Source organism: Natator depressus, chromosome 10 (assembly GCF_965152275.1).
Source record: "Natator depressus isolate rNatDep1 chromosome 10, rNatDep2.hap1, whole genome shotgun sequence".
NCBI lineage: Eukaryota > Metazoa > Chordata > Testudines > Cheloniidae > Natator > Natator depressus.
In genome coordinates, this window is record NC_134243.1 from 31,458,719 (window position 1) to 31,474,451 (window position 15,733).

The following is a 15,733-nucleotide window of genomic DNA, read 5'->3' on the forward strand; positions in this document are numbered from 1 at the left end:
GTGAGGTTGGTGACACTGAGGTTGCCACCCATTTTTCTGGGGATCAGTGAGTGGGAGAGGTGGGATGCCTGGACCAGAAGGAGGCAGCCGCCCCCACTGTCTCCTGCAATTCTGTGATGACAGCATTGGCCCTTCATTGTCCTGCTCCTGACAGACATTCTGACCAGACCAGGCCAGAGAGGGAACCAAATGACACCTCCCCTTCCCCAGCTTCAGCTAGAGTCTGAACACCACCTGGAATGGGAGATGTGGGTTCCTGCTGTAACCCCATCCTTTGTACATTATTTTCCTTCCCCCCACTTTATTTTTCCTCTTCTCTATCTCTCTCCTTTTGCCATTGTGTAATTCAGACATTCAGAGATTCCAGGCCAGAAGGGACCATTGTGAACATCTAGTCTCACCTCCTGCATAACACAGGCTGGAGAACTGGCCCAAAATCATTCCTAGAAAATATTAATAAATGATTCTTTTAGAAAAACATCCAATCTTGATTTTAAAAATGGTCAGATGGAGAATCCACTACCCCCTTTGGTAAGTTGTTTCAATGGTTAATTACTCTCACGGTTAAAAAATTATGCATTTTTTCCAGTCTGATATATTAAGAACCTGTCAGAGCCAGCAAAGACTTCTTCCCCTTCTGCAACATGCCCCTGAGCAGAGAGGCAGCTACCAGTAATGCCTTCAACAGCCCTGTTCTGGGAACAGTTTGCCAGGTCCTGATCAGACCATGGGCCAGGCCTGTGTTTCTCCAGTGGTGAACTTGCAAGTGAAAGTTGGCACCAGAGTTGGAACCTTTGTTTTTTTTGCTCCACTTGTGTGTGTGATTGTCTTGTTTTGTCTTAAAGAAACCAGGATTGGATTCCAAGCACAACACCACCAGCAACAGCAACAACAGCTCCAGCCTATCTCAACTAACTGCTTCTCTTTTCCCCTCAAAAGGACAGTTAATACTGGTCAAACAGAGATATCCTCTACAAAAAACTCTCTACAGGTAAAGAGAAAGGAATAAGCCTTACTTAATACTTCACATTTCAAATGCTTTAGCTGTTTTCTTTCTTTTTCTGTGTCTTTAATAAAAGCTTTAAATTATTTTAATGGTGGGTATTACAATAGGAGCTGCCAGCAATAACTTGCTATGAAACTCCAGGCCACACTGAACTCTTTAATCTTGTCAGAGTTTCAGGGGAAGCAGTGTGTCCTAGTGGACACTGTACTGGTCTGGGACTCAGGAGACCTAGGCTCTATTCCCAACTCCACCACTAGCCTGCTGGGTGATCTTGGAAAGTCCCTTCAGCACCCTGTGCCTTGGTTTCCCCATCTGTAAAATAGGGATAATACTGACCTCTTGTGTAATGCACTTTGAGGTCTGCTGATGAAAAGCTGGTATTACTATTATTTATTAACATCTTACCCATTGTTGGACCAGACCCCGCCTTTATCAACACAGCCTGCCCTGGATGAGAGCTGTGCATGCTGAGCTTGGGGACAGGGCTGAAGCCTTCCTTCGATGGGTACTGCACTGTGACCCTGGCAGGAGTGACAAGATCAGTATGGCTGAGCTCAAAACAGATGCACAAAATGACAGTGTGGCCATAAACCTCTGTTGCCTCCAGATGGCGCTGTCAACCTGCTTTATACTCATACCACTACTGCTAACAGTGCCAACCTGGCTTCAAACAGATACTTGTACCAAACCAACCAGCCAAAGCTAGAGATGGGCCTGTGACACAGATCTGGGTCTGAACCTCCAGGAGTTTAGTGCTGTCTGACACAGGGCTTGGTTTCAGCTCATTATAGAAAGAGGGAGCAACCGTAATAGCTGGATCTGGATCTTGCCCAGGTTCTGAACTCCACTCCAGAATTGAGGAGGCTTTTCCACTAGCTTTGCTTTGAACTGGAGTGAGGCCAGCTCCAGCAAGAAGAAAATTATGTGAGCATCAAACACCTGACCAGAAAAATCCCACCACGCATGCAGTTAATAACATGTAGTTAATAACTAATCCAGCATCCGTGTAGTTAATAACTAACCCATCACCCATGCAGTTAATACCCAGGCAATAGAGTATCTGGCACATTACAAAGCTGGCCAGTTCTCGTGGTTCTAGGAGTCACACTAATGGGTGACACAATCCATTCTGAAGTGCGGCTCTGCCCTGTAGAGTGACTTTGTGGCCTTGTCTTGGGGATTTCTGATCCAATCTGACCAGTTGCCAACTTTCACGTGATAAATAAGCACGCTGACTTTCATAATAAGCCAAAAATCAAGCTAATCCCATTTCAAAACAAGGCCAAAACAAGCCAATCACTACGAACCCCAACACCCTATGTGACTAGATCCCCCTGGCCCGCAGTCTGGGACTGTGGTGGGCTCACTGTGCACCCCTGACTCTCTCCCCCGCGTTGCCCCTGCTTGCCCCTTGCCCCTGCTTGCTGGGAGCCAATCAAAAAAAAAAAAAAAAGAAACAACAAGCTACAAAAAGCTACAAGCCAAACAAGCTACAAGCCAAAAACTCACAAGCCAATTAAGCCAAAACTAAGCCCAGTTTCTGTGGGTTTTTTTGCTGGTTTGGCATGTCTGAATCTGACCTGCTGGCAAGTTCAACACTATTCTTACTCTCACTCTCAGCCCTGCCTCCTTTAGTTGGCTCGGTTGGGCCCAGCTGCTCTGACACACCGGCACTGGCCTGATCTACCCATAGGGACTGGCTACTCTGTATCAGGGCCCCACTCCAAGCCATAGCTGTGTATGTCAGTGACAGCTCTGTCTCATTCCTACTGTCCCTGCAGAGCCAGCCCAGCTCTGGGAGAGGGACCTGGGGTCTATTCTGATTCATTCAGCACAGTCAATGCCATTAGATGAGTTCCCACTCTAGGGCCAAATTGATCATGCAGTGACATCTGGGTACATGAAGAGAGCAGGGTGCACAGCTGGAACGGAAACCAGTATCTTTATTGCCATTGACAGTGCATGGAGGGCAGTACCCCTAGACAGGCCTGTTAGAGCTGAAACCCAAATTTAGACCCCGTGAAACCCAGGGGATCTCTTAAAGGTGGGAAGTCTTTGTAACCCTTTTAGAAATCCAATAGTACTTGGGTGGAAAAAAACAGATCTTCCCTCTACAGGAGGATAGAATGTGGAACTAACTGCCAAGTGAACTCTCAGGGAATGGAGGGAGAGCCCTGTTCCTATTCAGTGGAGCAGGTGACGCAGATAAGCTGTGTAGAAGCCTGCAAAGAAGGAGTACCCCTCTACTGGTACCACAGAGAGAAGTGGTACCCCACTTCATGAGGTAAGCATAGCTGGTGGCTGGATTCCTGCTATTAAAAATATATATATATTTTGAACCTCTAGGGAACACACTGTTTCCTGTGGAGTTAACCACTGAGCATCCAAGCTGTCAGATGGAGGCTGAGAGGTTGAGATGTGTCATCAGACCATGGTTCCGTGAAACAAAATGGGAGGACAAAGGGAGGGAAGATATGAGCACACCACACAAAATGGAGATGTTGAAAACAAAACTAATCAAGCACCCAAAGGACATGAAGAGAAGAAAATTATTGAATTGAACTATATACCAGTGTTAGGAGCCTGGGTAACAAATGAGAGGAATTGGAATTGCTCATTTATTAGCATAAATTTGGCTCAGTTGGTATTACTGATACTTGGTGGGATGATTCCCATGATTGGAATGTTAAAATCAATGTTTAGAACCTATTTTGGAAGGATCAGTGGGCAAAAGGGTAAAGGATGTGGCAGTCTACATAAAAAATGGCACCACCCGTTTTCAGGTTACTGATAGCTGTTAGAAAATGATCTTGAACACTTACTGATCAGTGTCCTAACTGGCAGTGGTTCTCAAACTTCATTGCATGGCGACCCCCTTCTGACAACAAAAATTACTACATGACCACAGGAGGGGGGACCAAAGCTTGAGCCCACCCGAGCTCCACCTCCCCAGAGGGCGGGCCAAAGCCTGAGCCCCACGACTGCAGGCGGAGGAGCCAAAGCCAAAGGCCAAGGGTTTCAGCCCGTAACCGGAGCCCTGCCACACCGGGCAGTGGGCCTCGGGCTTGGGCTTGGGCCCCGGGCAGTGGGGCTCGGGCTTGGGCTTTGGCCCTGGACCCCAGCAAGTCTAACACCAGCCTTGATGACCACATTAAAATGAGGTTGTGACCCACTTTGGAGTCCTGACCCACAGTTTGAGAATCGCTGTGGGAAGCAGGTAAAGCACAAGATGCGGTGTTAGTCAGTGTGTGCTACATACCACACAATCACACTATGGACAGGTGACCAGTGACAAATTCAGACAGGAAATAAGGTATACATTTTTAATGGTGAGAGTAATTAACCATTGGAACAACTTACCAAGGGTCATTGAGGATTCTCCATCGCTGACAATTTTTAAATCAAGTCTGGATGTTTTTCTAAAGGATCTTCCCTGGGATTGCTTCTGGCCTTGGAATATATGAATGTGGAGGGCAGATTATCCCACATCTGCCTACTGTAGGGCTCTTCCACCCTTTCTTCCTCTATCAGACATGACCCTGACTAGATGGATCTGTGTCTGATGCAGTCTAGCAATTCCTGTGTTCTGAAATCAAACACTGATCAAGAAAAATGTTGCTGAGTCTCCCTTTATTCCATCAGATCTAGAACTATATATATATAATAACATATAACAACATGAACAGAACCAGTCTCCTCTCTTCAATAGCTATAGAGTGACTGTGGCCACTTCAGGACTTGGAAGTGCTCACGTAAGATGCATTTATTTGTTCAGAGAGCAGACTGAAGAGCTTCTCCCAGGAGAGGGACACCTCGGTGCTGAATTCATTTCCCAGGAGTTCTTTGCAGACACTCAGGATTACCTGAAACATGCTCTGTCAAAGGAACACAGAGCGAGTGAGACACAAATGCAGAATTGCATTAAGGTTGGTAAATTCTTCAGCTTGAAAGGAACCAATTCTGAACAAGCCCCTAGGTGCAGTGCAGTAACCCTGGAGTGACTGGCAGCACTGCCTGCCAGTTATCAATCCTCTTACATCCTTTGGGAGCAGGATCCCAAACTGACTGCCCCTGTTCTCCTCACCTCTAGGGCTACCTACTCCTACCTCTCTGTTTGTGTTACAAAGTTAAATTCTTGTGGCTTTTGTAGAGCAGCAGCTCTTGTGCTTATTAGACTTTGGCTCAGATGTGAGGGAGCCATGGAGCTGAGGGTCATCCAGGGCTCTGTGCCCTAGGGTTAGGGTTCATATGGGTAGGGTACTAGAAGTTAGGGTTAGGATTCCTATGGGTAGGTTATGTGGAGCTAGATTTAGGGTTCCTATGGCTAGAGCTCCCTGCCCTAGGGCTAGGGTTCCTATGGGTAGGGTAATTGGAACTAGGGTTAGGATTCCTATGGGCAGGGCTCCCTGCCCCAGGGTTAGGGTTCCTATGAGAAGGGTACTTAGAGCTAGGGTTAGGGTTCCTAGGGTAAGGGTCCCCACTCTAGAGTTAGGTTTCCTACGGGTAGAGTATTAGGAGCTAGGGTTAGCGTTCCTATGGGTACAGCTCCCGGCCCTAGGCTTAGGATTGCTATGGGTAGGAGAAATTTTAGCTAGGGATAGCATTCATATTGATAGGTTACTTGGAGCTAGGGTTACTGTTCTTATGGATAGGTCTTCCCTCCCTAGAGTTAGGTTTCCCATGAGTAGGACTCCCCAGTGTAGGGTTAGGGTTCCTATGGGTAGGATACTTGGAGGTAGGTTAGGTTTCCTATGGGTAGGGTGCTTGGAGCTAGTAGTAGGGTTCCTATACCTGGAGACACTGCACTCCCTGTCACCTTACTAGCCCTCTGCAGCTCTTGACTTTCTCCATGTAAGTTACTGCTGTGGGTGTTACGGGGTGTCAAACAGTTACATGGGGGAGGGGAGATGGGCTGCAGCCAGGAACAGGAGTGGAGGTGTCCATTGGATGCTCTCTCTACTGAGACATGGGCTATTCTATGAAAACATTTGAAAAACTACCAGTGGAGGCTGAACCTCATTTTATAATGTCCTGCCCGTATTTCTGCGCCTATCACCTGTAACTGTACTAATGGGCTGTTTGCTTCCACTTCAGCATCGTGGGGGGTGTTATCTAAGGCTGGACCTAACACTGATCTCTGCAGGACTCACTAGATGTCTCCCCCAAATCTGTGCCCTTCCCAATGATCATTCCTTTTAGTTTAAGCTTCTGGAGCCAGGGTTCAAACCAAGTGTTAGTGTTTGCATCTGAGCCCATTTAAGTGCATTTTGCTGGTATTTTTTCATTAGAAGTTAAATACTTTGTAAAGACTTTGTGATGAGAGGAAGGACGATGTAGGTGTGGATCTGGCTGTGGGTCCAGAGATCTGAGTCAGTTCCTAACTCTGCCACAGACTCCTGATGTGACTTGGGGAAAGTCACTTATCCAAGTTCCCTCTCTGTAACATAGGGGCTATCCCTTCTTTGTCTATCTTGTGTGTGTGGGCTGTAAGCTCTTTGGGGACGAGGACTGTCTATTATAGTATGTGTGTACAGAGCCGAGCACAACAAGGCCCTGATCTTGGTTGAGGCCTCTGGGGGTTATTGTAATAAATGTCATAAATATAGAGAGAAGGGTAGCATAAAATCCCTCCTTGGCAGCTATACTGAATTGCCTTACCTGTAAGGGGTTAAGTAGTTCAAATAACCTAGTAGGTCCCTGACCAGAAGGACCAATGAGGAAAGAAGATACTTTCAAATCTGGGGTGGGGGTGTGGGGGAAGATTTTGTTTGTGCTCTCTTTGTTGTTCCCTCTCCGGATGGAAGGAGAGAGACCAAGCAGGTACAACATCTCCTGAAAATATACCTGGAATAATAGATCTAAAACCACAGAAATTGTAAGTAGGGCAAGGAAATGTGTTAGGTTGTCTTTTGTTTTGGCTTGTGAATTTTCCTATGCTACAAAGGTAGTTTTATTCCTGTTTTTGTAACTATGAAGCTGAGTCCAGAGGGGAGTCCTCTGTGTTTTAAATCTTTTTATTACCCTGTAAAGTTACCTTCCATCCTGATTTTGCAGGTGTGATTCTTTTACTTTTTTCTTTTAAAATAAAGTTTCTTCTTTTAAGAACCTGATTGATTTCAGTACCTGAAGACAAAGGGTCTGGTCTGTGCTTACATTGCTAAGGCAATTAGTTGAAATATTATTCTCAAGTCTCCCCAGGAAAGGGGGTGAAGGGGCTTGGGGGGATAGGGATTCCAAGTAACCATTCCCTGAATTTTTGTATAAATCACTTGGTGGTGGCAGGAATACCGTTCAAGGACAAGGAAAGGAATTTGTGCCTTGGGGAAGTTTTAACCTAAGCTGTTAGAATAGACGCTTAGGGGGTCTTTCATAAGGGTCCCCACATCTGCACCCCGGAGTTCAGAGTTGGGTGGGGGGAACCCTGACAAGAGCCCAGCACAACAGGGCCCTGATCTTGGTTGAGGCCTTGGGGGGTTATTGTAATAAACTTCTGTGATCTCATTTTCCATACATTTGATTGCACAAACAATTGAACTTGCATGGCATGGGTGCTTTATTAACTCTACTGCTTATTGCACATGCCTATGCTAATCTCCTGCTTTTTGACAACCGTGTCACAATGTGTGAACATGCATAGCTATGCCTCTGGGATACTGATCTGTCCCCTGTGCCAGAACAAATAGCTGTAATCTCTAAACAAAGCATGTTCCCTTGATGTCTGCATGCATCAGTACCTGGAAATTCACTGATGGCACTTGGTGCACATTCTTGTGCTTGACTGCTAGACGGTCCAGAATCCTGCAGGCCTGCTTCCAATTGTCCAGGTTTTCAGCCACCTGGTTGAGGGCAACCATGACTCTCCGGCCATGGAAACGCACCAGCGGATCCTCCTGCAGGTTGCCTTCGGTCGGGATGGTCTTGAAGTATGCTTTTGTCTCAGGATAATCTGTGAAGAGTCTGTATTGGGAAGAAACAATAGTGACTGAAAATCACAAATTAGCAAAGCAAGCCCACTGTGGTTTTACTGTGGCTTTAAGAGAATCTCCAGAGTGGGAGATGACTGTGGGAGGAGGCTATTGGTTTTAGGTTAGACTGACAGATTGACCAGAGTTAAAATGCTCTGTCTATATGTTAACTATGTATCTAATAAAGGCCATTGTTAAATTACTAGAAATGAATTAAGGTAATAGTTACTCAGCAGTGAAAAACAAGTTTGAATGAAATAATATGGATCAATTAAGAGTTCTGACATTTCTAACAATGTTGCAAAATGCTGAAAAGGTTTAAATAAATATTTGATTTATTTTTGAGGGCATAGGAATTTACTTATAAGACAAAAAAAGATTGTCATCTTTTTTAATATCGCAGGCACTGAAGCAATTTCATTATATAATTCATTTGAGCTTAATGTTAGAGAACAAACTGACTATGAGTTTGTCTTAGAAAAAATTGAGGCATACTGTTTACAAACAAGAAATGAAACATTTCTGAAAGATTTCAGTTTCACTCAAGAAATCAAATGGAGGAAGAGATTTCTGAATAATTTTTAACATATCTAAAGATGTCAGACACATAATTTCCAGAACCAATATGATTTAATGATAAGAGATCAAATTGTGATGCATATACAAGATATTAGTATAAGAAAAAGACTGTTAGAAGAACCAGACCTAAATCAGGAAAAAGCAGCCAGTGAAATACATGCCAAGAAAAACCTTTCTTGCTATGTGACTGTTCAACAATGTGTTCCCTACCATTCAAAGATGACGTGTGGGGGACCTACAGATCATGTGCCTCCCCCGCCCCTGATTTCTGCCAGGGTTTGCCGGCCCCGCTTGGTCACATGGTCTGGCTAGACCCCCTCCCTGTGCAGCAACTTCCAGAGCCCATGAGCTGCGACCACGGGCAGAGGCAGGAGCAACAGCTGGAAGCTGCAGGGAGGATCCACTGCTTTCTGGGAGGGGAGACTGAGGGTAAGGGGCCAGGGCTTGAGCTGTTCTTGGGGCGGCTGAACCTTTACACTGTGCCCTCCTGCTATCAACAGGTATGGGTTGTCTCTGAGCCAGAGTCTTGGGGCTTGGTTCCCAGTTACAGTGACAACATGCATTTGCACCAAAACAGAGGTGCTCCCAGTTTCAGGCCCCTGTGGACCGCCAGGGTGCGTCAGTAGGTCTCAGTCCATAAGCTCTGGAAATCTGGCAACAAGGTCTTTTTCCTGAGAATTCCACATCAAAGTTCAGAAAAAGTTCCCATCATGACTTCTTAATCCATTCTGGTTGGTGCTAATTATTGTTGCCCTGAAACATTATGCTCCATGTTACCAGGAGATAGAGGTCATTGGACCCTCTTTCCAGGTACTAATGACAGTGATTGGTGATGACTTTGCTTAGTTGGGACAGTAACAGCAACAATTCTGCTTAATGGGGACATATCTGGCCAGTGCTGAGGCTTCATAAATTTTTAAGGCAAGAGGCACTATTAGATCATTTAATCTGATCTCTTTGTATAAAACAGGCCACAGAATTTAGTCTAGTTACTCCTCCAGTAAGTTCAATTGCATGGTGTTTAGCCAGGGTGAAACATTCAGTTGAGGCTTCTTATTACAGAGTTTGTCAAATACACATTAAAAGAAGCCCTGTATTTTGATTCAGTAAATCATTTTATTTCATTATATGTTTTTCAGACTGATATATTGAATGGCCTCTTCTCTTAATTGTGACAGCTGCTTAACTGTTTACTGGGGTATCCAAAAGGACAAACTTGGGGTAGGTCCAGGTGGCAAAAAACAGAGGATATTTGAAGGAAGAGGACCCCCTTAATCCAAATCATTCCCTTTCAGAGTGAACTAGCACCCTCTCATAGTGTGACTCCTGTCCTGTATTTGTATGAAGCTATTTGTATCATACTATTTTAGCTAGACAAATTCCCAAGGGTGCTTAGGAGTGACAGCTGCAACATTACAAAAGTCCAAGTGTGAACAGATGGGCTTCAAGGAATTTACAAAAGAGAAATGCTCAGTATCTTGGACCAGCAATTTTAAATGTGCAGCAATATCACCCCTCAGTGACAGAGGATAGAAACTGACTAATTCACTCCCAAAGCTGTTCAGTCCCTTTGGTAGATCACCTGATGCACACTCATTAACAAAACCTCTTAGAAGAACGCATTATCCTGGAACACATCTGGCCAGCAACTGTTAAAAAACCACACACTGAAGATGAGAGGAGCTCAGAGAACAGAGCAGACCTGCTCATCCCGTTACAGAATAATGCCCTAAGTCTTCACTCTCAAGCAGCACAGAAACAGAGAGGGATGTTTCATGGGGAAGGAGAAGAGTGAAAAGTTTCCAGTGGAGTAAAATCAAATGTATGGTGCTCTGCTACGACCTTTATCTGCAAGTCTGTCTCGTGGGCAATCACAGTCACTATATAAATACACTCACAGCAGGTATATGCAGTGTTGTTGTAATCGTGTCAGTCCCACAATATTAGGGAGACTATGATAAAAGACAAAAACACCACATCACCTGTGGGAGAACACTTTTCACAAAGCGATCACTGTATCTGACCTATGAGTCCTCACCCTCAAAGGAAACCTGCACAACACTTTCAAAAGACGAGCCTGGGAGCTTAAATTCATAACTCTGCTGCTAGACACTAACAATCGTGGTCTTAATAAAGTCACTGGATTTATGGCTTATTACAACAATCTGTATCCCATTAACCCCCCTTTTTGTCTTATGACTGCAGGGATGTTACACCAGGCCACTTCACCTTGAATGGTCTCGTAGCACATATTCTATTTATGCTAAACTATCTGTTCCACCTTGTATTTAGCTGGCACACTCTTGAGTACCTTTCCTAGCCCGGAAGAAGATCTCTGTGTAGCTTGAAAGATGGTCTCTCTCACCTACAGAAGTTAGTCCAATAAAAGATATCTCACAACAGCTATGTTTAGTAGAGACAGAAGGAACAACAGTGAGGATATCAGATGTCACAAACAAGCACAGAAGAAAGCTACATTTTATAGCATATTTTACACTATGGTTTGAATTAAAATGACAGCAGGAACTAAACCCAGATAAGCAGGAAACCCTTGAATGTCATGACTCACCTGATCACAATTGTTTTGCCATTCTCTTCTGGATTCTCAAATAACTTTGCCCAGATGTGTTGGATATTCTTCTTATCAGCATCAGTTAACAAAGCCATGATGCCTGGAGGATGCTCCCTGATGAAGTGACAAGATAGCAGACAATTTTCAGCCCCTGCTTTTGGAGGAAGCAAAGCATTCTAGATGAGTTCACCAAGAACAGACATAAATGTTCAGTGTGAAACCACTCCTTCGACAGGAGGGGTCTGTCTGTGACACAGGACTTACTTTCATTCTGTACTTCAGAGAGACAGAGAGAGAGAGAGATGTGGGGTTCACCTCCAAACAGAAAGTGCAGACAGGACCGAATGGGAGAGTATAAGAAAAGCCAAATGAGCCATTCCGGCACAGGGTAAAAGAGATGTTTTCCAATCAGAACTTTGATCAACTTTGAACTTTGGGAAAAGGAGTAAAATCTGATCTTTGCAGCCTGGGTCCATCTCTAGTAGAAAATATCTGCACATTTTGGATGTAGTTTCAACAGAATAAGCTCACTCTCCAGGGGAAGAGAACATTCTGGGGTGGTGGAATGCATGGTATAAGTGTTCTGATTTACACTAGGCTTCCACACCATTAGGCTAATGTTAACAAGAAGACCTCCTGTCTCCTGGTGGGGATGCACGACCAAGCACCTGGTAGTGACAAAAAGCAAAAACTGCTGTGTCCTGCCAGGAACAGCAAAGGGGACTGCATACAATAAGAACCTCTCAAACCTCTGTGTTTTTTGACGTTCTAAATATTTGAATAAATTGACTCAGGATGCCCCATAGCCCTTTCAGAGGGACCCATCCAAAAAATGGCCTCTTTACACTCCTTCCCACTTCTTAGATGGTGGAGGCTGGGTGAAGCTCAGTGCTGTAGTCCACTTGAACAGTCCAAGTGGTGAGCATCCTCTTTCAAAATTTCAGAGGCCAGTTGGCAGGCCCACTGCCCAGCTCCAATTCACACCATCCCCGATTTTCTGAGGTGGGATTGGGAAGCCCTCCCCCAGGTCGTGCTGCTCCTGACTGTGCACTGCTCTTTAAAGCACTGTGACACTGAGACATCAGGCCTATCTTAAGTCCCCACTGCGCTCTGGGGTATCAGCCAAAATGTAGGAGAAAGCAGCAGAACTTGGGGGAACATTTCCAGGCCCTGCTGCATCTGAATGGTGGAAGGGAAGCTGCCTGCTCCCCAGAAGATCATTTTCCTAGAGATAGAAGGGTAGAGCAGATCTAGCAGCTGAGCTCTCAAATCCCACACAAATTGTAGCGGCCCAGTTGTGCCTTGGAGATGAGTTCCAGCATTGGAAGGATTAGTAGGTTGCTAAGACTCACCTCCAAGAAGACTTACAGCAATGCAGAGGAGAGGCAAGGCCTGCTGGGAGTGGAAGACAGATAACACAGTTCAGAGAACAGGGCCTCCAAAAGATGGATTCAGATTTTTTTATGCAGAACCAGACCTGGAATCTGATTCTTTTAGGTTCACCGATCACTGTCCATCAGCGATTTAGTGTTAATCTCAGCCCTGCCTCTGTAATTTGCTTTGCTGAGATGTCCCAGGCAAACTGTATGTTGGATTATTCCCCTTGGCCTTGGACTATTTAATGGCACTAATGTTTATCTCTCTGTGATCCTAGGGTCAGGGAACTCTATCAAGAAAGTCATGGTTTTACTGTGTTCTTTGCCACTGCTTCAGGTACAGGCAGCAATAAAACAGACGGTGTTGGTGCATGAATTGAGCTCTGTGACCCTCAAATTCTCATTTTGGGCCACACTCCCTGTCCTTCTTCACACATCTCCCACCCAAGCTTGAGTAGGTGGGCTTGGCACTGGAGTGGCAGAGGGGAAGGAATCCTCCCCTCCTGGCTGCAGTGACAGCAAAGCTGCTCCATGGTGGCAGCTGCAGGCCCTGTGATTGCAATAGTCCTTGTGTGGCCCTTCTCCACGGTGGTGGTGGTGGTTGAGGGGAGGCAATGTCTGATGGATAACAGGCCTCGCCTCTGGCCCACTGCCAGTCCCTGCTGTGCAGGGGGAGCCCAAGCAGGGCAGGCCAGCAGCAGGGCCCTCTGAAGGTGCAGAGGAGGGAATAGGATTTGCCCATGGTGTCATTTTAGGATGTATACATGCCAGGTACCTCAGTGCTGGAATCATGTTTCTCCTGAATATAGAGGCAGCGGGTGCAACCGAAAGAGAACTGCAAAACAAAAGTGAGACAACTCGTGAGCTTATTGGGAAGCTGGGATTCCCATCACCGGCCTCCACAGCACAGCTGCAGTCAGGACCCCAAACCAATTCACAACTGTGTGTGTCCATCTTAATGTGAACAGTAACAAGGTTACCAAGGAAACCAGAGTTACCAGGGAAACTGCATTAAACCTCCCTTTCAAAAAGAAAACCTGTTTATGTTCCGTAGCTTCAGGGACCTACAAAACCACAGATCAGGCCTTTCAAACCAGCGTCATTTACGGTCAACTCCTGGCCCCATCGAAAGCCGTGGGGAAAAGCCCACTGACACTGGGACTGTAGGGCTGAGTCACCGCTTACTCACCCCTAATGTGAGTCAGGAGTGTATCCGTGAAAGTTAAGTTACTGGATGACACTGGTGTGACGCCTGAGTCAATGAGAGCAGATTTAGGCCCTTGTGCTTAGGAACGTGGCAATATCGTCTATGTGCGCCTCCCCCACCTCAGAATGCCCCTAGAAAGTGACGGGTGCTGCCCCACTGGCTCAGTGAGGCTGTGTCGTGCCCAGCCCTGATCACCTCAGCACAGTCAGGGGGTGACGCTGAGAGCGGAGACTCACACTGACTGACTGGGACTTCACCACGGAGAGGCTGCTGAGATCCAGACCCAGGGTGGGGGGTGCTGCTTCCATGGAGGGGAGACCCCTCGCTCAGCCTAATTGCCCTGCTGCCATGCGAGGGGCTATGGGGCCGAGGTCAGCCCTCGCAGCCAGAAAGCTCCATGTAGTTAAACACCAGCCCCCTAGATGGGGGAGCTAGTGGCTTGGGGCCAGGGCAGGCTGCTCCCCCATACCCCATCCTGTGCCCAGCGCCTCTCACCAGCCTCTCACCACACTGCCGGCATCTCCAACTGATGGAGCTCCCGGGCTCTGGGAGCATCTGGCAATGGAATTCTGGGGGTGACAGTTGGGAGGAGCAGGAGGGGGAGAGAGCTGAGTGAGCAATGGTGGGGGGAAGGGAAGGCTGGGACTAGGGAGAGGGGAGAGAAAGTCAGACAGAAATCTGGGAAATAATGAGTCAGTAGGGGGAACCCTGGGTGCATGAGGACTGGGGGAAAGGAAGATACATCAGTGAAAGCCCAGGGTCCAGATCCTCCCGCTGTGGAAATGCGCATGGGAACAGGTTTGGGGTTTTCCTCACAGACTGTTCCCCAAATCATCCCATGTGGGGGACCCAGGGTCTTCCCCACAGAGAGCCTCCTAGGACAAAGCAACACCTTGAGTTGTGCCCGGGAAGTCTCCTCACAATCTCTAGCATGTTGTTAAGGTAGAAAATTCAAGCACTCCAACAGTAGGAAACACCAGAATTAAAGTTTCAGCCCTCTGGTGCCTAATTAAGGACTGTCATAATGCATATGCATGAGGGCCTAATTAAGGTTGTACTAACTCAGTTTCCCAACTTCTGAGTGCTTGACTTCAGAACTTTAATAATGTTCTTTTAAAATATTTTTGAGTGATAGAATGTTTATGGGAAAGTATTAGATAATTTTTTGCTAAAAGTTTATTTGATGACATGAAATGGGTCACTCTTTCAAAGGATTTGTGCCTTTCAATGGAAGTTTTGTGCTCTTACTAACATACCAGCGGAACATTTCAAAGGAGAGTACAAAGAAGGTGCAAGTCAATTGTGCCCCCCAGAGTTCTGCCTGCCAGGGAGGGAGGTGTTATGGGGGGGGGAGTGTGGCATGATGAAGGCATCCCATCAGTTCCTCTTCAAAGAGACACACCTAAGCACAAGTGGCAATTGCAGCCCCAAAACTTTGCCTCAAAATGCTACCCACTGCTGTTGCCAGCAGGTGACCACCACATGCCCGCTGTTGAGTTCTAAGCCAGCCATACACAACTGATCAGCCACTCAGCAGGAGTCTGTGCCTGGTCTCCATTGCATGAGCCACCTGCTCACACCTCACCCCAAGCTCACTGAGGATGCAGAAATAAGCAGGAAGAGGAGTTTCACCATGTACCAGATCTTGGGAGACAGGCCAGTCCTCGCTTACAGACAGTCCCCCAACCTGAAGCAAATATTCACCAGCAACCACACACCACACAACAAAAACACTAACCCAGGAACCTATCCTTGCAACAAAGCCCGTTGCCAACTGTGTCCACATATCTATTCAGGGGACACCATCATAGGGCCTAATCACATCAGCCACACTATCAGAGGCTCGTGCACTTGCACATTGACAAGGCAATCCCCATCTTTTCATATTCTCTGTATATATATATATATATATATCTTCCTACCGTATTTTCCACTCCATGCATCTGATGAAGTGGGTTTTAGCCCACAAAAACTTATGCCCAAATAAATTTGTTCGTCTCTAAGGTCCCACAAGTACTCCTTGTTCTT

At 46.2% G+C, this 15,733-nt stretch overlaps 1 protein-coding gene across 1 annotated transcript; it reads right to left on the reverse strand.

Annotated features, from left to right (window-relative positions):
- Nucleotides 1–4,645: 4,645 nt before the first annotated feature.
- Nucleotides 4,646–11,217, reverse strand: LOC141994432 (cytoglobin-1-like). Its single transcript, XM_074964657.1, has 3 exons — nucleotides 11,120–11,217; nucleotides 7,741–7,963; nucleotides 4,646–4,881 (listed from the first exon to the last, which is right to left on the reverse strand). The coding sequence occupies exons 1-3, from the start codon at nucleotides 11,215–11,217 to the stop codon at nucleotides 4,738–4,740; spliced, it is 465 nt and encodes a 154-aa protein (XP_074820758.1). The 3' UTR covers nucleotides 4,646–4,737.
- Between the last annotated feature and the right edge of the window lie 4,516 nt (nucleotides 11,218–15,733).